Here is a 22,980-nt window from a genome sequence, read left to right as displayed (position 1 = left end):
GTAACGATTACCCTAGACTCCAAAGAGGGCCATGCTACATCAACAACTTAAACTAATGGACCTGGCTGCTCTGTCACTTCTCCCCTCCCAATATATTTATTTATATAGCGCCTTTCCCATGCTCAAGGCACTTACAGAATATAATAAAGAATGGCAGCGTATACAGTATATAGCATTGTACAAACCAGATAAATAAATAAAGAAGATTAAGACAGTGAATTCTGAAAAAAAAAGAAACAGACAACATAATTGATGGTCTCGCACACACACACACAGGTTACATTAGCATCTTGACAGAGAAGTAAACTGAGAGAAGGGTAAAAAAGTCAAATAGAGCTAAAAGCCTTCCTGAACAGATGAGTTTTGAGTTGTTTTTTAAAAGAATTCATGGAGTCAGCTGACCTGATTAATTTTGCTTAGTATTAAGCAAAGAAAAAACAAAAAGAAACATATGTGGAACAACACAAGAGAGAGAAAAAAATATAAACTTAGATATATTTAAACTAACCAATTACACACTTTTACTCACTACCACACCAAAACAAAATAAAGTCCCCTTTAACCATCCCTCAAGCATATGCTCATCCCATTACATAAACACGCCCCCTAAATACCAACTTTTCGTTAGAAAGGATGGCCAGTCCCAACTAACCCTACATTATATATACATAAATATACACAAACACTTTCAATGTGACCTGAAGAAACAAAAACACGCCCCTGAGCAGGAGAGGCACATATGTATACACAAATATAAACAAGGCATAAAAGACATACATACATACATACACACACATATATATATATATATATATATATATAAAAAAAACGTCTACATGTGGGAGTTTGTGTGTCTGCCTGGCCCGGAAGTGAGAGGTTGAGTTAGGGTAAGGGCTCCACCTCTGAAGAAACAGAAAACTCGCTGAGCCGCTAGTAATACAAGCGTCGCCAGCACATCGGCAAAACGAAACCTCAGAAGAAAGGCAAAGTCGCTTTGCTGCTAACATCGACAAAACGATATCCCTTTTACTTTTCCTTCTGATGCTAATACACAAGCGATTCGAGCACGTCGGCAAAACGAATCCTTCTAGGAGAGAGATGTCCAGAGTAGTTCCTTTCAATTACCTCTACATTTCAGTTTATTTTCTGACGATTTCAATAGTTTCTAGGACCCCGGGCTTTTTACAGCACAGGCTTACATGGCTAGCATATATATATACTGTATATATATATATATATATATATATATATATATATATATATATATATATATATATATATATATATATATATATACAGTTGTGACAGATTAGAGGTCCCCGTGACCCCTTGAACCCTCAGACCAGACGTCAGACACCAGGTAAAAGTCCAAAGTGAATATTTATTATAATAATAAGTGCACAAAGTACCACTACTCCACACTACTCCAATAAATCAATACAATAATCAATCCTCCACTCCCAGACGCGTTGCCACCCTTCCACCCAGCTCAGCTCACTCATCTGGGGTTTCCCAGAGTCCTTTATAGTCCCTGACCCGGAAGTGGTTCCATCCCAACAATCCATAAGTCCTCATCACTTCTGGGTCAGATTAAAAGTCCTTTTCTTCAACCCGGAAGCACGTCGTTCCTTCCGGTCATGTGTCATGACGCACTTCCGAGTTATAGGGCACGTAGCATTCTGTAAGTCTTCCTACAGCGGCTCCTGGTGGTCCCCATGGTATCCAGCAGGGTTGTTTATAACAACTACAATGTCCATAATTCCTTGCTGGAATTTGGGAACTTTCCATGCTTCTGGGAGAGCTTCATCTGGCGTCCTGGAGGTGTGGACCGGAATATTTAGCCAGCCATCCCTCACAACAGTATATCTACTCTACATATATATATAAAATCCTAAGCCTAAAAGTACAATAGTGACGTTTTTAGTGTCACGTTTTTATGTCACGCTTTAAATCAGGCTTATTTTAAAACCTACATATACAGTATATGTTTGGTAACATTCTTTTCAGAATTTATCGAACTTTAATGTGATTTGTTAGATTATCAGATTCTTGTTCCATTTTTAAATTAAGCCGAAAGATTTAACCACGCCTGGGGCCGGAAATAAAACACAAGCAGTAGGACAGCTGCTGTACAGGCTTTTAAACGTTCGAAGCGCAGTGCAAGATGCAGATCACGCAGCACGGCAGCAGCAGATCGAGCAAAGAGGAGGTAAAAAAAAAAAAAAAAAAAAACTACATTTGTTTCCCATTGTATCACCGTTTAAGAGGGCGTTTTGGAGGAGCGACACGAGTGGCAGAGATGCAAAGTGGCTGGCAGGCAAAGCGAGCAGGGGCGAAGCCCCTAGTTTTATACATATATACAGTATATATATATATCTCGATTTCAGTCCAAAGGGTTATAGTCCATTGGAAGGAGAACAGTGTGTCAAGGATAGAGAAAAGCTGGATGATGGCGTTATCCCGAAAGTATATAAAAAAAAAAAAAAAAAAGGTCACAGACATCACCCTCCGAAAATCAACAATCCAAAGCCAATGGACAGTCGGAAGAAAGAAAGAAAAAAAAAGGCGTTCAGGTGGCCACCTCACTAACCTTTCCCCAGTGTTCAAGGCGAGACATTTCTACTTTTTTATTTCCTCGCCGTTGATAGCGTTCGTCCTCTCTCCCTTGCTACGTAAAGCAACTTTTCCTCTCTCTATCACTTCCTTCTCTCTGATTTTAATTTCAGTGCTCCGACCCTTCATTGGCTGTCCAACCGGAACAGTGTTGTTTGTCGGCCTTCCAGATCCCCCCCCACCACATGGAGGCAATGCCATCAATCACAGCCTCGCATTTCCCGATCCTGAACTGCGATAGGCTCCACCACCTGAATCTGAGTGGAAGCCCCTGGCAGTGACGAAACGCACACAAAAGACAGACGAGACACAATACAACACACACACAGGTTTAAACTCCTTATGTGGCAGTGCTACATCTGTGTTAATCTGGAGGCACATTTATATTTTTATCATGTATTTTTTTCATTAATGAGTGTCTAAATGATATTACGATAGCCTTGCTGGTTTTGTGATGTTGGGCTCTGTGAGGGTTAATTACATTTCCTGCTGTGCCTCTTGGGTGCTGAATTTGTTGCTCTGGTAGAAAACCAATTTTGCCAATGTAATAATTAAATTAAGTTTGGAAGTTTGAGTCGGAGAAGTTAATTGGGGGGGGGGGTTGTGCGTGCTTTTGGATTGGTTTGGGGGGGGGGAGGGGGACTCGTTAGCACTCCCTAGAGCCGGCGCCGTGTGATCAGTCAGCCGAGTCGCGCAGCCCACCCGAGTGCGACGTTCGAGAGGCGACCCTGTAATTAAAACACCTGCTTAACAAGAACGCGAGCTACCACCGTCGTGTAGTCAAACAGAGGCGTGTTATTAGATTAGTTACGCTTGATGGCCGCGTTACACGCCTTAACCTCACTTTATGTGACCGTAAAAGTCAGTCATGGAAGTTGAGGCCAAGTCGTTTGTTTTGTTTTTCCGTAACTCGCATTTATTCAGGCATTAAGATATTCTTGCTTTTTATTAACTAGTGTGTGTGTGTGTGTGCCAGTCACGGATATTCCTGTGACCCCAGTATTTTGACAGTCATATAATTTTATTAGTTCATACGGTGTGGTGAGACATAAAGTGTGCAGAGCCCAGTGAATGTTATAACGTGGAGTCATCCACATAATGAAAGGGGTGTTTGAGACCTCCAAAACGCTTCACTGGCCAGGCCACACTTCACCCCAGTGTGGGCTTCATCCCAACTCCACATTTCTTCCTCAGACTTCACAGGCCCAGAAAGGCAATGCAGCCTCAAAAATAAACTGAAATGTCCCAAATCACAAAAGTTTGAGAAAAAATAAATCTGTTAATTTCATTATTTCCAGTAATGCCTAGTTGACAGTGGAGGGGAAGAAAACAAAAACTCAGTCAGCAGCATCAATGAGGTGCAAACCGTAAGAATTGTTGGGGTGCCTACCCGGCGATCCCCGGTTTAATTCTCAACAAAGCAAAAAAGAAGGACAAAAAAGTTCTTGTGAGGAAATGGAACATAAATAGAACACTTCTCGTGTGCGCTTCAATTAGTGTCTACGAGAAGAGCTCTGTTTTTTCTCTCTTTCCATGGGTCCGAATGACCCTGATCTGTAGTTGCCCCATTTATATATCTGCCTGCTCCCAGCTGGGGCAGAGCCTCCAATGCTTGGTAGGGGTTGGGGTTGGGCATTGTTTCCTGACGACAGCTCCATGCTGTAGTAGAAATCTGAGATATGGCAGCGCCCCCTCCTGCCCAGCGCTGGTCACATTAGGATTACCTCAGCCCTTTGGGAGATCTTCAGGCATGCATGTGTGACAGGAGGAAATAAATCTGTGCAGGGTTCACCGTCAGTTGTATGAGAGAATGTCAGATACAGTCACAGTACTCAGCCAACTGCCTGCCCACCCCTTCTGGATATTCTGTTATGGAGTTTGTGCCAGGCTGTCCAATCTGAAGGTATAACTAAAAAAAAAAAAATCCAAGGAAAGCAAAAACAAAAAAAAAACACCCCACTAAGAAGCTCTCAGTCCACTAAATCCAATGGTGCTCTAAATTGGGATTATCTCAAAGCTAGGGGGCGGTCCCAAAAGTTGTGATGTCATAGTGGCCCTGCCTCCTGGGGTTTCACTCACAAAACACAAGAAGCCATTACAAACTTAAATACACAATGCATAAATAATGAACAATAAATTAACATAGCAATATTAACAAGAATGACTTTAAAACAACATAGAACAATCATTCGAAAATGATAAAAAATAGCAATAAAATAGAAAAAAAAAACATAAGCCAGGGAACAAACCCAGACTGTAACATAACAGCTTTAAATAAAACAGCAGGACCAACAAAAAGCAGTAGACCACTGGATATTTTAAATGTTGAATTTCTTACAAAGAGGCTGAAAAGTGAAAAAAACTGTACAAATAAATACATACATACTGTAAACGTGTCGCATATGAAAGAGGAGAGTCGGAGTAACAATTGCTGCATTAGTCCCCAGCCACTCAGGACACATCAGCGTGGATTTGAGTGGCACATCCCTTCAGACTCATAGTTGGCGCCTGCCTGTTCAGCACCGTTTATTAAGTCAAAGCTCTGACACTTGTTGAAGAAGAAGAGTGAGGTGACGCACACGGTGGATTAACACTTTGAGGGGACTGTGTGGTGTGGGAGAATAAAGAAAAACATTGATATGAAGCATGACACAGAGTGGGAGATCATCTATCTTTTATATAGTGCCTTTATCTATCTATCTATCTATCTATCTATCTATCTATCTATCTATCTATCTATCTATCTATCTATCTATCTATCTATCTATCTATCTATCTATCTATCTATCATACAGTATTAATATAGTGTCTTTCATTATCTATCTGTCTGTCTGTCATGTAATGCTGTTTTTTTCTTCCTTTCCTATCTGTCTTCCTGCCATGTCCATCTGCTCCAAGTTTCCTCCTGTCCTTATTAATTAAGCTCCTTCTATGACATGTCCAGCCCTGTGGTTAACCCTCTGAAGTTTTGATGAAGCTCAACTTGCCATTCCACCAATTTCCTCCTTCTCCTCCCCTCCTCTGGTGTCCCTAAATGAAGACTATGAGCAGCAGACTTTGAAGCATCCAGCAGAACACAGTGTTACGCGGCAGGGACTGGATGGTCACTTGTGACCTGCACTCTTTGAAGGTGGTCCAAGTCAGGCAGGCTCTCTCTGAGCTTCATACTTTTTTATTCATTAAAACTGGCCCCTGAGCTGCCATGTTTGTAACACCTGCATGTTCTTTTTATTGTTCTTTTCCTGCTTCCCTCACATTCTGCTCATTAAAATGTTTCCTGTACTTGGCAATATGTTTGCTTGTCTGTACTGTATACAGAGAACGCAAGACTGCCTCCCACATCATCTGCCAGCCTCTCCTGTCCATTTGCCGTGGATTTGCCTCCTTGGCTCTCCATCTGTTTATCTGTTTGTTCAGGATATCTGTGCATCTGATAACGGCAAACTTGAACGGCTGATCCGGGGAGATGACAGGCATCCCGATATTGATATGCGCTGACTGAACAGTAAATGAGCTCCGGCAGTTTGTCAGAAAGTGAAAACTAGCAATCTGTCACTACCCAAGCGAAGCGGAAACCCTAATTATATTCCCATGGACTTGCACTATCGGTGTATAACAAGGAGTTATCTCTCTTTTTTTTTGTCCTGTAAGCTGTTGATAACCATATCCGGCGCCTGCTAATACACTTGATATATATGTTAGCATTTGCAAAATGTCGGAGAGTCCCTTTCGGTCGATTTCTCTTACTTTCTGCTTCTGTGGGCAACCTTTTCAGTTTACACCACTGCTCTTTAATGTCGGACTGCCCTGTATCCCACCAATTAGAAAACTAGAAAATTAAAACTAAAGACCAAAATAGGGATAACAAAGCAACCAAAGATGATTCCTCCTAATTCTCTTTGTATGAGTCTGGATAAGCATTCCTCTAAACGCTTAATTCAACTCATGGTCTCGGGGAGCTTGCACCTAACCTTACAAACCTGGGCACAACTAACTAACTAACTAACAACTAACACAACTAACCCATATAGGGTAGCACTGCTGCCCCATGAAATCTGGGTCATATTAGGAGATTAGGTGATCAACATTTGGCTATATAGTGCCTCCAGTATGTAGAGTACATATCAAGCGAGAACATGCTTAAGCTTTATAACGCATAAGTGAGAACTTGCCTGGATTACTGTCTTCAGTTTTGGTTTCCATATTACAAAAAAAAAAAAAGACATAGCAGCGATAGAGAAAGTCCAGAGGAGAGAAACTAATCTGATTTAAGACCATTGGCGGTGATTAATGTTAACTTAAATAGCACCTCCAGTGTGTGGGGTACAAGTGAAGGCAGGTTATGTTTAATCTTTTCTAACACACTAGTGAGGTCTCATCTGGAGTACTGTGTGTGGTTTTGGTCTCCATATTACACAAAAGACATAGCAACATAGAGAAGAAGCTGATTCAGTACCATGGACGGTGATGAATGTTAGATTATATAGAGCACAGGTGTCGGACTCCGGTCCTCGAGGGCTGCAGTGGCTGCATGTTTTCATTCTAACCATCTTCTTCATTAGAGAGGCGTTTTTACTGCTAATTAATTTCTTTTGCTTTAGTTTTAATTAACTAAGTCCCCTTAATTGTCTCTTTTTCCTTAATTAGTAGCCAAACAATAATGAGACATCAAACAAGCCACCATATGACCAGCTCACCTGTGCCCATCACACAATATCTGAAAATATAGAAAGGCGAAGGTCTCAGTAAGGTAGACCTCTCAGGTCACCAAAACATTTTGGCAATGTTCTTTGGAAAAAACAGAAAGATCAACAAATTTGGAAATATCTGCTGTGGCAGAATGAGAGCAGCAACAAGCCATTGAATTAAATAACGGGCTTAATTAACAGCAAGAATCAGCTTCTCATTAAGAGACTGGTTGGAGTGAAGTTGGTTTGAAATCCCAGTTCAGCTGGTCATCTGTTGGCTCGTTTCATGTCTCATTTCTGTTTGGCTGCCATTTAATGAAGAAACAAATCAATTCAGAGGACTGAATCCTTAAAAACAGGGATATTGAAACGAAGGGAAAAGGAGTTAATTGGGAGTGAAAACTGGTCACTGATTATTTAAAGGGCTAGAACTAAAACCTGTAGCCACTGCGGCCCTCCAGGCCCGGAGTTCGACACCCCTGATATAGAGCCTTGGATACGTGCAGTACAAGTCAATGGTAGATGATTCTTAAGTTATGTAACACACTAGTGAGACCTAACCTGGAGTACTGGATTCAGTTATGGTCGCTATATTACAAAAAAAGACAAAGCAGCGCCAGAGAAAGTCCGGAGGAGGGTACTAGGCAGATTTCAGGAATAGAGTTAGGTTATATAGCACCTTGATGTGTGCAGTACAAGTTAAAGAAGGTTATGATTAGGCTTTTCCACACACTAGTGAGTTGTCACCTGGAGTACTTTGTATTCAATTTTGGTCTCCATATTACATAAAAAAATGTGGCAGCACTAGAGAAAGTCCAGAAGAGAGCAACTAAGCACATTCAGGACCATGGGTAGACCATTATTAGGTTATATAGCACCTCCGATATGTGGAGTACAAATCAAGGTAGGTTGTTCTTAAATTATGTAACACAGTAGTGAGGCCTCACCTGGAGTACTGGATTCGGTTTTGGTCTCCATATTACATAAAACACAAAGCAGTGCTAGAGAGAGTCCAGAGGAGAGTAACTAGGCTGATTTTAGGACCATGGGCATTGATCAGTCTTAGGTTATAGATCGCGTTAATGTGTGCAGTAGAAATCAGAGGAGGTAAAGCTTAAACTTTATAACACCCTAGTGAGCTCTCATCTGGTGTACTGGGTTTGGTTTTGGTCTCCATGATACAAAAAAGTCATAGCAGCACTAGAGAAAGTCCAGAGGAGAACAACTAGGATGATTCAGGACTATGGGCAGTTACCAGTGTTAGATTATATAGCGCCCTGATATGTGCAGTTCAAGTCAAAAGAAGTTATGCTTAAGCTTTATAACACACTAGTGAGCTCTCACCTGGAGTACGGAGTTCAGTTCTGGTCTCCATATTACAAAAAAGACATAGCAGCACTAGAGAACATCCACAGGAGAACAACTAGGATGATTTAGGTAATGGGTAATGACCAGTGTTAGGTTATATAGCGCCTCCAGTGCATGCAGTTCACGTTCCCGGTCTTCCCTGTGTGGAGCGTGTGTGTTCTCCCAGTATCATTTATATATAATAAAAAGAACTGCAGTCTCAGCACTGATACAAACTTTAAGTTATATGGTGCCATTCCAGTTATATGCTATTACGAATCAAACCAGAAATTTGTGCCCTTCAAGATTTAGGAACATTTGGAATGTTACTCTCTTCTCTGTAGTTCCAATTCAGTTATTCCAGCACCTGCAAGACTAAACAATCAATTCTTATTCTATATAATACTTTTTAATATAAAGTGACTAAAAACATATAGCAGTCCTGGATAATTCCGAGTTGTTGATTAATTGATTCTGTACACAGCTAAGTGAGATTCCAGCCCTTTAACTATTTGCTTCCCACCCAAGCATCCTGGAGGAACGTCCTGCTTTGCCATTACCAGTCCAGTTTATTAATGTTGTGCAATGCCCATTGTGAAAAAAGTCATTGCTCAATTTTTGCCCACCGTCTCATTTAATTAGAATCCCATTAGGATGACAGTTTGGGGGGGAGACAAAATTCTTAAGAGGCACATTTGATAGTGACTTTAATTTTGGACAACGTTTGCTGTATACACTGGTGTGCCCAACTGAGGGTGGTTCAAAGATGTGAGAAAGTTCATTAACTTGAGTTCAGTTCTCGAGTCGCTGATCATTCAGCAAATTTAAGTGAAACATATTTGTGAGTGCCTTTAGGGAAGTATTGCAATATATTTTATAAAACGTTTATGGACTTATCCAGCTGTCTGAATGGGTACTATTTGTAAATTTCTGTTTGCTCCATGGTATAGACACAACCTGACCTTTCCAGACATGCTTCAAATTGCCAGCTTTGTACGTGTAATGATCTTTCCAGTCCAATCTCCAAGCTGGACTCGTCTGGGTTATTGGGGAGAGGTGGAGCTCCTCGAGTGTCTGTTGTCAATGTCGAACAGTCCATGTCTTTTATTGGCTTGTGTCTAACATGTTTCTACCTCTTTTTCTCTCCCCCGATTGGCTGTTTTGTCTTTCACAGGAGCCCTGCAAATTGAGAACAGTGAAGAGACGGACCAAGGCAAATATGAATGTGTGGCGTCCAACAGCGCCGGCGTGCGTTACTCTTCCCCTGCTAATCTTTATGTGCGAGGTAGGGAGCACCAGAGCCACGGATCTAGCCCATGGCATATTAGACACTTCAACCACCGAAAAAAAAAATAAATAAAACAGAGCCAATGACACCATGATGTGTTCTGGCACTTTTAACTGGATGCATTTGGTTGTATTACACAATTAAAGTACTAAATGGTCTTTGGGTTGAGGGTGTGGGTCTGTTAATGGTTGTACTGGGCACCTCAAGCTCTCCCTGGCACCCAGCAGCCCATAATATCAAAAGGGCGTGCATGGAGTAGCTAAACCCCGCCAGAGGCGGTGCCACATTGGCACATGTTTTTGAATGTTATGTTCTGCTAGTCAGGTAGACTGTCATTGGTTTACAGGAGCCTGCCTCACACGGTAAGTCTGGCTTTAGGAAGAGGTTGCCAGTGACTTGCATCCAAGTTTTCTGGGGATTTTCTACTTTTTTTATTTTATTTTATTTTTTTGTATGTGACTTTTTATTTATTTATTTATTTGTTTGTTTGTTTTTTATTTATTTATTTTTATATATTTTTCCAAGACAGCAGAGGAAGCAAAACAATACAACACACAGCAAAAGCCATAACACGTAGCCTTAAAACCATAACACACAGTGTAACACCATATTCCATCCATCCATTATCCAACCCACTATATCCTAACTACAGGGTCACGGGGGTCTGTTGGAGCCAATCCCAGCCAACACAGGGCGCAAGGCTGGAAACAAACCCTGGGCAGGGCAACCAGGCCACCGCAGGGCACACACACACCCACACACCAAGCACACACTAGGGACAATTTAGAATCGCCAATGCACCTAACCTGCATGTCTTTGAACTGTGGGAGGAAACCCACGCAGACACGGGGAGAACATGCAAACTCCACGCAGGGAGGACCCGGGAAGAGAACCCGGGTCTCCTAACTCCGAGGCAGCCACGCTACGTACCACCATATCGACACTTGGAGTCTCAGTGTTATTTCATATTTTTGTGCTTATGTTTATTAGATTTAACTGTCAAAAGATATTTTTTTGATAAAGTAACACTAATTCCAAAATTTGAACTGCCCAGAGAATTTCGAGAAATAAAAAATCAAATAATTTGTTGAATGCTGACATGCACAAGCTAGAATCCTACATACACAGTGCCAACATCCATCTTTGTTTTAGTTAGCTCTTTTTATAGTCTGTATGCTTCCACAAAACATTTTATGTAGACACAGAGATTACATTAGAGGAAAAAAAGGATCAAATTCTAAGAGAACATTAAATGAACAAGACAGCAATAGGTGCCATTTCACAATGTAATGGCAACACACTGATTTAAAGATAAAGAATCCTTCCTACTACGCCACTGTTAAATTACTGAAGACAGCAGTAGGTGCCTTTTCACATTATAATGGCAGCACACAGATGTAAAGATAAATAATCCTTCTTACTACGCTAGTGTTAAATTACATAAGACAGCAGTAGGTACCATTTCACAATGTAATGGCCACACATTAATGTAAAGATAAAGAATCGTTCTTACTGTGCTACCGTTGAATTACCGTTAACGTAAAGGTAAAAGAAATCTTCCTACTATACGACTGTAGAATTACTGTTGATGTAGGATGGATTTTTTTATCTTTACACCAATAGGTATTCAAGAGTAGTGTAGTAGAAACAATTTTTTTTATCTTTGGTACACTATTGTTGATTTACTGTTGATATAAAGATAAAGAATCCTTCCTAGTATGCTGCTGGTCAGTTACTGTTGTTGTAAAGATAACGGATCCATTTAATGCTCTACAATTACTTTTGATGTAGGAAGGTTCTTTATCTTTACCTCAACTGTCATTAAACAGTAGTGTAGTAGGACAAATTTTTTATCTTTACTACACTGTTGCTGAATTTCTGTTGATGTAAAGATAAAGAATCCTTCTAGCATCAACAGTAATTCTACATTAGCAGACTGGGAAGATTTCTTTTATCTTTATATTAACAGTCATTCAACAGTAACTTAGTAGAAATGATTGTTTATCTTTACTATAATAATGTTGAATCACTGTTGATATAAAGGTAAAGGCTCCTTCCTACGACGCTGCTGTTCAGTTGCTGTTGCTTATAAAGATAAAGAATTCATAAAATACGCTACTGTAGAATTACTGTTGATTTAAGAAGCCTAGTAGGAAGGAATCTGTATCTTTACTTACTATGCTATAGTTGAAAGACTATTGTAAAGGTAAGGAATCCTTCCTACTACGCTGACGTTCAATTGCAAATCTACTTTATGTTGATACTACTACGTAAGGTTGTTTGAATTTGAGTCTGATAGCCTATTGTAGTGGCGCAAAGGAAACCTATAATTATGTCTCTACAAAAGAAATGGGAGATAAAAAAGGATGATGATAAAATTCAGACCATCTTGAAAATTGTCTTTTTATTGTAATTAGTAATTTTCCATATATATATATTGCGGAAAGTCTTTCCACGTTTTTTTGCGTAACAATTATACTCATTTTGTAATATTTGTTATTATTAAGCATATAATGAGTTTCATAAGCAAATTTTTATTCACAATATTCCTGTGGATCATCAAGTTTTTATAAAGTTTTATGGGGTCGTTGCTGTTCCATTTTCAGAGTGTAGAGAAAGTCTCACTCGTCTGTGCCAATCAACATGTAACACGTCGCCATGATTAATAAGATGAACTACATTACCTTGAAACGTCGTTACCTGAGATTGTGCATCAGAGTGGCTGCATTATGAGCAAACACTATAAAGTATATCAAATAACACTGTAATATCGTTCTGTTGTTGCACGTTGTAACAAAAGAAAAAGTACACAATAAAGATTTAGAGCAACTTACGGTTAAACTCAGTTAAATGGTTTGGCCAGCCGGTCTGAAATAAATGAACAAAAAGAGTCGTTGTCACTTCCTGCAGTCAGACGCACTCTGGCTTGTGAGTCCATCGCTCACAGGTGCTGCTCTGACAGTGACTGCCAACTTCTGGCATTGCTGTATTCTATTTACTGAATAAGGGGTGAAGCGCCCATGCAGGATGTGAAACTGAAACAGTCCTCCACTCAGATGTCTGAGGATGAAAAAAGGAGAAGGCATCACTGACAGCACCCGTTCACATGTCGGAATGTAATTACGATCCGTTTGAGACACCTGAATACGACCCCTAAACACAAGGGTCTGATAATGCATTGTAAAGCAGTACGGATATCGTTACTTAAATGGCACATTCACGGAAACACATGAAGAGTGACAAATGCAACTTAATGGCAGAGCAGTATAGTTAGAACATCAAGGATTTAGCCAAATGAATGAACAGCCTTATGTGGTTTGATGTTTTTGTCATTCATTTGTACTGTATGTGACCCAACGAATGTCTTCTCGTGGGATAATGAAGCTTATCTTTTTTCTGCCTCAACAAGGAAATGGCAGAGAGATTATTTGTCATAAGGAACAGAAAGTGAATGAGATCACAAATTCAGAACACAAGCAGGTCAGGACCAAATGACAAAGCAAAAATCAAAATTGAAAACTGCACAAAAAGCCGGAACTCCCTAAACAGAATCCAGAACACTACTGTTATTGTGGTTTTCGTATTGTTTTGTTTCATTGTTATTGTCGTTTCTGACTTTATTGTCCTGATTGCCACCATGTTGTGCCTTTATGACATTACTACTGTTCTGATACAGTGACACAAAACTGGCAGACAGGGCCCTACATCTTAAAATAGCATAAAAGTCAGACAAGAACTTCAATAAACCGCCTCGGCAGCAGGCCTCACCCTAGGTAGCCCGCACAAGTCCAACCTTGAAAGGCTGGCTTTCAGGCCCCAGGCTTGTAAAATTTTAAAAATATTCTTGATATATAAAATAAATGAATATAATGTGTGCTGACTGTTAATAGCAGCTTTTTAATGGATACTTAAACTAAAGTTCCAAACAGAATTACGTATAAGTTAATGGAATACTCCACCCAAAAATAATATATTTTTTAAATGTCACTTAGCCCCTGTGCTTTGTAGGGACAACTGAGAAAGATTTGTGATGTCAAGTTTTCATGAAAATATGTTTATGATATAAAAGAAGCTAATTGTGAACATCCATCCATCCATTTTCCAACCCGCTGAATCCAAACACAGGGTCATGGGGGTCTGCTGGAGCCAATCCCAGCCAACACAGGGCACAAGGCAGGAACCAATCCTGGGCAGGGTGCCAACCCACCGCAGGACACACACCCACACACCAAGCACATACTAGGGCCAATTTAGATTTTTTTGTGGACATCTTTGATATTGTTAGCCATTGTCCACCCATGAACTGCTATTCTGTCTGAAATGTTGTTACTTCTCTTCTGCATGAAAACATCCATCCATTTTCTGCACCATGACCCAGTTTGAATGATCTGGTATAGTTTGGGCTATCCCAGCAAATATCAGGTTCAAGTCAGGATCGACATCTTGAAGAGGGTATAAGTCCTTCACAGGGAGAACCCACAGATACAAACACTCACACAAAAATTAGGGACGATGTAGCATCACCTGTCTCAGGCGCATGATAGTAACAACAGCTAGAGAAGGTGCAAGTCCATCACAGTGGTGAACACACACACACAAACTCACACACAAACTCACACAGTAGGGCCAATTTAGCTTCACCCATCCTAGCAAGCATTAGGCACAAAGCAAACACAACACCTGTACAGGGCACTAGTCCATCACAGGGTGAACACACACACAAACTCACAAAGTAGAGCCAATTTAGCATTGCCTGTCCCAGCAAGCATTGGTCGGATGATGATGTCCATCACATGCAGACACAAACACACACTCACACACATACGCACGCTAGGGACAATGTAGCATCACCTACCCTAGCAAGCATTGAGCGCATTATAGTAACAACACCTAAAGGGGGTACAAGTCAATTGCAGGGTGAACACAAAGTCACACAGTAAAACCAATTTAGCATCACTTGTCCCAGCAAGCATTGGAAAGAAAGCAGACACATCATCTGGAGGGGGCACCAGTCCATCACAGAGTGAGCACACACACATATCAGGGGACAATTTAGGCGGAATGGTGGCTCTGAGGCTAGGGATCTGCACTGGCAATCGGAAGGTTGCCGGTTCAAATCCCGTAAATGCCAAAAGGGACTCTGCTCTGTTGGGCCCTTGAGCAAGGCCCTTAACCTGCAATTGCTGAGCGCTTTGAGTAGTGAGAAAAGCGCTATATAAATGCAAAGAATTATTATTATTATTATTGAGCATTGGGCACAAGGCAGGAAACAATCCCCCAAGCAATCCCTAGGGTCCAGTCCATCACAGGGTGAACACCCAGATGCAAACACACACACACACACACACACACACACTAGGGATGATTTAGCAGTATCTATCTCATCAAGCATCAGGTGCAAAGCAGGCACAAAACCTGAGGAGGATTCAAATCAATCGCAAGGTGAAAACACACACATAAACCCACAAAGTAGGAACTGTTGAGCATCGCTAATCCCAGCAAGCATCAGGCACAAAGCAGACCCAGCATCTGGAGAGGTCCATTACATAGTGAATGCACAGACACACACACACACAGGACAATTTAGCTTCACGTAGTCCTGGCACACATCGGGCACATGACAATAGCAACAGCTGGAGAGGTTACAAGTCAATCACAGGGTGATACACACACAAATCACACAATAAAGACAATTTAGCATCACCCATCCCGTCAAGCATCGGGCGCATAATAACAACCAATAACGAGTCCATCACGGAAGAAACACACACACACATGTCAGGGGACAAGTTAGCTTCATAGGACACTAGAAAGCATCGGGCACAAGGCAGGAACAATCCCTGAAGCAATCCGTAGGTGCCAGTCCATCACAGGAAGAGCACACAGATGCAAACACACACACACACACACACAAAAACATCAGGCTAATTTATCATCACCAGTCCACCTAACCTGCATGTCTTTAGGCTGTGAGAGTAAACCGGAGCACCTTAAGGAAACCCACATAGACATGGGGAGAACAAGCAAACTTCACTCAGTGATACATAATACAGGATGACTTACTAACACAACACACACACACACACACACACAAGTGTATCAGCAGTAGTGGTGACAGACATTTTTTGTTTGTTTGGTTTTTTTTTTCTTAATTTATTTCTTTTGTTTGATACTGCTTTATAAAAACAACCAAAATGCAATCATCCAAGTCAATAATGGCGGGTGTAAAGTCTGGGCTGCACATTGACAATGCTTCTTTTTACAGCCGGAGTAACATGGAAGCTGATGGACCAATTTTGTTTTTGAAGGAAAACCTTAAAAGTTAAAGATTTTTCCATCTTTATTGGTTATGAACTTACCTCCAATAAGATGCAGACAGTGTAAAAGTATATTTGTATATCTGTGTGTGCAAGACACACAAACAAGATTAGGGAGGGAAGAGGCAGATCTGTCATGTCATGCTGCAGTAGCTCTCACGATTTGTCAGGTAATCACTGAGCCTTGCTTCCTTTATTTTTATCCTTTATGTAGAAATGTGTAGAATTGTAAGCAGGGAGCCATAAAGGAAGCAAGAAGCCTCCCTGTGCACTTGTCGTGCTTTCAAGGCTGCAGGAGTTTTATCGTTCATTTGGATTTTTTTACATTTACATTTACATGAATTCACTTAGCAGGCGCTTTTATCCAAAAGAGAATTTTTCTTTTTTATTTATTTATTTATTTAGTTTTCTTCTTTTTTTTATTTTTTAAAACATACTTTATTGAGTTAAATTAAAATTGGTCAAAATGTATTGGGCTCAAAATTAGGAGCTTGTGTAGCTTATAACAAATTAAAAAAAAAAGAAAGAAATAAAGAGTATCATGATCTTTATTTGGCTGATGCTTTTATCCAATGTGGCTTTCAACATTTATTTTGGCTTTTTAGTTGAAGCGCAGGCAAGGGAAGTGACCTGCCTGTGGTCACACAGTGTTAATAGCAAAATCTGAACCCACAACCTCAGGTCTGTAGCCTTAACCACTGCGCCACACTGCCTGCCATAGTCATCATTAATATGATTATTACTCATATTGCTGGTAACACTTTAGGTATGTCAAAAAATTAATTGATTACTCCTATACTGCTATATAACAACTAGCAGTGCTGCCAGTCTAAGACAGGTTGAAATCTAAGGAATCAAAATAGACCTCAGGGTTAGGGTTAGGAGAGCACCATGCAGTGCATACTGTATGTCTCTGTAATGTGCCTTTTGTTATGGCATTCATAAAAGCAGAGTTAATGTTTATATGCCGTCGTTTTTTGGATTGACAAATGCTATGCATATGTCTCTGTTGTGTGCCATTTGGTATGGGACTCATAAAAGCAGGGTTAATGTTTGTGAAGTGCTATTTGTTGGAATGACAGAGACATAGCAAGTGGATGGATACACAAGCACTTATCCTTTTAAAGGTAGAGCTTAAGTTTGTACGGCACCATCTGTTGAAATGAGAAATACATTGCATATTTCTTGGTTATATGCCATTTGGTACGGGATTCGTAAAAGCAGTGCTGATGATTATTGGAGTGACAGAGACATAGCATGTGGATGGATACACAGACACTTATCCTTTTAAAGGTAGAGCTTAAGTTTGTACGGCACCATCTGTTGAAATGAGAAATACATTGCATATTTCTTGGTTATATGCCATTTGGTACGGGATTCGTAAAAGCAGTGCTGATGATTATTGGAGTGACAGACATAGCAAGTGGATGGATACACAGACACTTATCGTTTTAAAGGTAGAGCTTAAGTTTGTATGGCACCATCTGTTGAAATGACAAATACATTGCATATTTCTTGGTTATATGCCATTTGGTACGGGATTCGTAAAAGCAGTGCTGATGATTATTGGAGTGACAGAGACATAGCAAGTGGATGGATACACAGGCACTTATCCTTTTAAAAGTAGAGCTTATGTTTGTAAGACACCATCTGTTGGAATGACAAATGCATTGCATAATTTTCTGTTTTATGCCATTTGGTATGGATTTGTTAAAGAATAGTTAATGTTTGTGGTGTGTCATCTATTGGGATGGAAAATACAATGCATTTTGTTATTAAAATGTTTGTGATGTGCCATCTTTTGGAAAGACAGAGACACGGCAGCTGGATGGACACACAGACACTTAACCTTTTTATTAAGGTGGATGAAATGCATTTCTGCAATACTTAAACTAAAGTTTTACCCCATTATTGATAACACTTTTGTTTTGGTACTGCAAAATTAATTTATTACTCATATACTGTTAAATGACAAAGTCTTTTTGTTCGCCTTAACAGGATTGATAAAGTGGTTATTTGTCTCTGTACAGTATCTATATTTTGGTTTTCTTTTGATTTTTGAATTTTTTTTTTGTGACGTTTGATTTGTTAGGTGATTTTCTTCTATGTGTGTGTGTTTAATATATAAATATTTGTCTTAGTGGTACATTAGGAGCTTATGATTTGCTGGTAAAATAACTTATAAATGTGACGAATTCACAGGTCCTGTAATGGAGCAGGCAGTATCAAGAGAAATACGTCTCACTTAAGCCACAAAGTCGTTTTAGTCAGACACATTGCAGAGATAAATAACCACTTTACTGATGTTTTACAAGTGTCACTAAGATATATAAGACAGTATATGAGTAATAAATGTATTTTTGCACTACCTTATGACCAATTTAAACTAAAATGTTTCTAAAATAGTGCGGTGATGATTATGGCAGGCTGTCGTAAATAGTGTTAGTGTATTCATATAACTAAAATGACTCCAAGAATCAGGGACAAAGTGCCCAGCAATTTTGGAACAAGCCTGGCTAAGCCCCTCATTTTGAGCCTCCCCTCTGCTATTGTTTCTTTTTTTTTTTTTTTTTTTTTTTTTTTTTTTTTTTTTTCTCTCTAGTAATGAATTGTAACAATGAAAACATATGTGGTGGTAAATGTCAGTTGGCCCTCCACGGTGAACCCAAGAACTGGAGGCTATGGTGGCCGTCGCCCACTTTAATAGTGGAGAATGGGGGCGGGATCAGGGTGGTGGGGTGGGTGGAGCTCTGGGTGTCAATATCAGTTGATTTATTCCTTTCTTTGTTTGTTTTTATTTCATTTGGTTTTCTTTACTTGCGTGTTTTGGTAAACAAAAAAAAAAAACATAACTTTTTCAAGAGGGAAGACAGAGTGAAAGACTGAGAGGCGGGTTCACTGACAGCCAGACAGAAAGAGAAATTGTAGCAGCTAAAAGCCTTGCGGTGGCCTTTTTTTACTCTCTCTGTGTTTCCCCCTATTTTTTCTCTTCTCCTCATGTCATTGTGTTCTGCATCAATCCCTTTACATCCCTCAGAGCTTCGAGAAGGTTGGTGTGTTTTTCTTTTTTACTTTTTTACCCACTTTTTTTTTTACATTTGTTGAAATTAAAAAATAAATAATTTTAAAGAAATCTTAAAAAAAAAAAAAAAAAAATCAAAACAATACAAAAATCTGATTAATGAGCAAAATAATTGAAAGACAATTGAGTCCAAAGAAACCCTCTTCGCCTGGGTTAAAAAAAAAAAAAAAAAAGTTTGCATTGTGAGGCCTTTTCTCTTTTGCATCCTTTGGTATTGCTACTGCTAGGGGGCGCTTCTCTCTTGCACTCTTTGTCATGACTACCTAGCACTTGACATAAATGGGCCTGATGCATGATGGGAGAATGTATCTGGATAGCATTTGCATGCTTTGTGATTTCCTTTGGCTTTTGTTTTTCCCTTTTTGTTTATCTATATATTTATAGATATTTATCTATATTTTGGTTTTGTTTTGATTTTTGGATATTTTTTTGTGACGTTTGATTGGTCGGGGGATTGTCTTCTATATGTATCAATATATATATATATCTATTATTTTTGTCTTAGTTCTGGTTTGATTTGTGCTTTTTTTGTTTTCCTTTTTATTTATTTATTTTTTAAATTAGTTTGATTCCTTTCATTTCTCCTTTGGGTGTTTTTTTTTTATCTATCCCCTCGCCCTCAAAAATGAAGAACCCCCCCCCCATCCTCCCTACACCAACCCCCCCCACCCCCACCGTTCTGCTTTTGTTTGTTATCAGTCATGCTGCTCTGCTGTTTTGTGATGTACAGTAGTCTACAGAATCGGTGATACCTCAGTGAAAAACATCATAGCCAGTGTTCCTGTTAGCCATGATGATTAACTGGGAAAACCTTCAAGCCTGATGCTCCGCCTCCTCCTCCTCCTCCTCCTCCTCCTTCTTCTCCTCCTTTTGCTTTCCTTTCAGTCCGACCACTTCAGGATGATTTCTGGGCCGTTTTGCTGTGTTACTTTTTTGGTTTTGCTCGTCTCCTACATTGAAATGTGGGCAGATTAGATTAAAAATGGGACAACCCGTCTTTTTTTTTTTTTGTTTTCCTCTAATGTCCATCCACTCAACAATCATCTTAGTATCTTCTGCTTTTCACCAACGATTTCCACTGAGCCACACTGTAAGCAGCTGCAATCGCTGCTCTGCACAAGCAGTGTGCCCCTAGTGGCTGGCTAAGGTTTTACACTTGTCTCCTACATTGAATGATAAGTGTGGGACAACCCATCTCCTTTTTTTATCTCTGTTGTCCGTTGTCCCAACTACATTTTCCATTGACCCACACTTTAAGCAGCAGCAATCACTGCCCTGCACAAGCAGTGCACCCCTGTGGGATTGGTTAAGGCATTGCACCGTTTCACTCATCTCCTACATTAAATCTTAGCGTTGTCAGATTAAAAGTGGGACAGTCAATTTTCATGTTTGTCTTTAGTACTCATCCCCTCTACAACCATCTTGGTATCTTTTGATTTCCACCAACAGCTTCCATTGAGCCACACTGTATGTAGCAGCCATCACCTCCCTGCAGATGCAGTGAGCCCCTAGTGGCTGGCTAAGGCATTACAGTGTTTTGCTTGTCTCTTCCATTGAATTGTGGGCTGGTTATACTAAAAGTGGAACCACCTGTCTCCTTTTGAATCTCCAGTGTCAAATCCTCCCAACCAACATTGCAGTTTCTTTTACTGTCTGCTAACCGTTTCCACTGAGACACACTGTATGTAGCAGCCGTCACTGTCCTGCACAAGCAGTGTGCCCCCTAGTGACTGGCTAAGGCATTACAGTGTTTTCGTTTGTCTCCTACATTGAATCATGGGCTGGTTATAGTAAATGTGGAAGAACCCGTCTCCTTTTGAATCTCCAATGTCCATCCTCCCAACCACCATTATAGTATCTTTCACTGTCTGCTAACTGTTTCCACTGAGATACAGTGTAAGCAGCAGCAGTCACTGTCGTGCACGAGCAGTGTGCCCCCTAGTGGCTGGCTAAGGCATTACACTGTTTTGCTTGTATCTTCCATTGAATCTTAGCCTAACGTTAAAAGTGGGACAATCTGTTTCCGTGTTTGTCTTTAGCGCTCATCCCCTCTGCAACCATCTTGGTATCTTTTGATTTCCACCAACAGCTTCCATTGAGCCACACTGTATGTAGCAGCCATCACCTCCCTGCAGATGCAGTGGCCCCCTAGTGGCTGGCTAAGGCATTACAGTGTTTTGCTTGTCTCTTCCACTGAATTGTGGGCTGGTTATACTAAATTGGGAACCACCCGTCTCCTTTTGTATCTCCAATGTCAAATCCTCCCAACCAACATTGCAGTTTCTTTTACTGTCTGCTAATCGTTTCCACTGAGACACACTGTAAACAGCAGCAGTCACTGTCCTGCACAAGCAGTGTGCCCCCTAGTGGTTGGCTAAGGCATTACAGTGTTTTCGTTTGTCTCCTACATTGAATCATGGGCTGGTTATACTAAATGTGGAAGAACCCGTCTCCTTTTGAATCTCCAATGTCCATCCTCCCAACCACCATTATAGTATCTTTCACTGTCTGCTAACTGTTTCCACTGAGACACACTGTAAGCAGCAGCAGTCACTGTCCTGCACAAGCAGTGTGCCCCTAGTGGCTGGCTAAGGCATTACAGTGTTTTTGTTTGTCTCTTACATTGAATCTTAGCCTTACGTTAAAAGTGGGACAATCTGTTTCCATGTTTGTCTTTAGCACTCATCCCCTCTGCAACCATCTTAGTATCCTTTGCTCTTCGCCAGCAGTTTCCATTGAGCCACTCTGTAAGCAGCACTGCAGAAGTAGTGTGCCCCCTAATGGTTGGCAAAGTCCTCCCAACCACCATTGTGGCATATCTCACTTTTTATAGACTGCACTGTATGCAGCAGTAATCACTGCCCTGCATGAGCAGCATGCCCCCTAGTGCTTGGGTAAAGAATGACACCATTTTGCTTATGTCTTACATCAAATATTAGCCTTATTAGATTAAAAGTGGGACAACCCCTTTCTGTGTCTGCCCAAGCAACCATCTTAACATCTTTTGCTGTCCACCAGCAGTTTCTGTAAACCACCGCACGTGTAGCAGTAATCACTTTATTAATCTGCTCCGCTCAAGTAGTGTGCCCTTTAGTGACTAGCAAAGATATCACACTGTTTAGCTTGCCTTCTACATTGAATTTGAGACCCATGAAAAGTATGACAACCCGTCACTCTTTTGGTCTTTAATGCGTATTCCCTCAACAACTAATCATAGAGTATGGTTCACAGTCCTCTTGTTGGTTTTTAACGCTCTTAATGGCTTGACATCTTCTTATATTGCGGATCTACTACATCCACAAATCTCGTCACGTTCACACAGGTCTTCAGGTGAGCTTTTGCTCTTTGTGCCTCGAGCCAGGTCGGAGTGAGCTTTTACTGTCATGGCCCCTAGACTTTGAAAACAGCATACCTTTAGATATATGATCTGTAAAATCAGTCACAGTTTTCATGTCAAGGTTAAATTTAAGACTTTGCTTTTTTTTTTTTTTTGGAATAGCATTTGAATGATAAATTAGCTTAAAGTTGTTTACATGGCATGCATTGAGGAGCTTTGCCTGTGTTGAAATTTTAGGCTCTGGCCTTGTGCTGAGTTTATGTTTTATATTTTGTATATGCTATCTTAATACTGTACAGCAATCTTGG

At 40.4% G+C, this 22,980-nt stretch overlaps 1 protein-coding gene across 3 annotated transcripts in view; it reads left to right on the top strand.

The window, feature by feature from the left end:
• Positions 1–22,980, top strand: part of ptprsa (protein tyrosine phosphatase receptor type Sa) — a 525,319-nt gene that overhangs the window by 259,249 nt on the left and 243,090 nt on the right. For all 3 annotated transcript variants that reach the window (XM_051934972.1, XM_051934973.1, XM_051934974.1), the window contains exon 6: positions 9,823–9,933. In XM_051934972.1, the coding sequence (XP_051790932.1) occupies positions 9,823–9,933 (111 nt within the window). The remainder of the gene's footprint in view (positions 1–9,822; positions 9,934–22,980) is intronic.

This window comes from Erpetoichthys calabaricus, chromosome 12 (genome assembly GCF_900747795.2).
Source record: "Erpetoichthys calabaricus chromosome 12, fErpCal1.3, whole genome shotgun sequence".
Lineage (NCBI taxonomy): Eukaryota > Metazoa > Chordata > Cladistia > Polypteriformes > Polypteridae > Erpetoichthys > Erpetoichthys calabaricus.
This window is presented reverse-complemented; position numbering and strand designations above follow the sequence as displayed.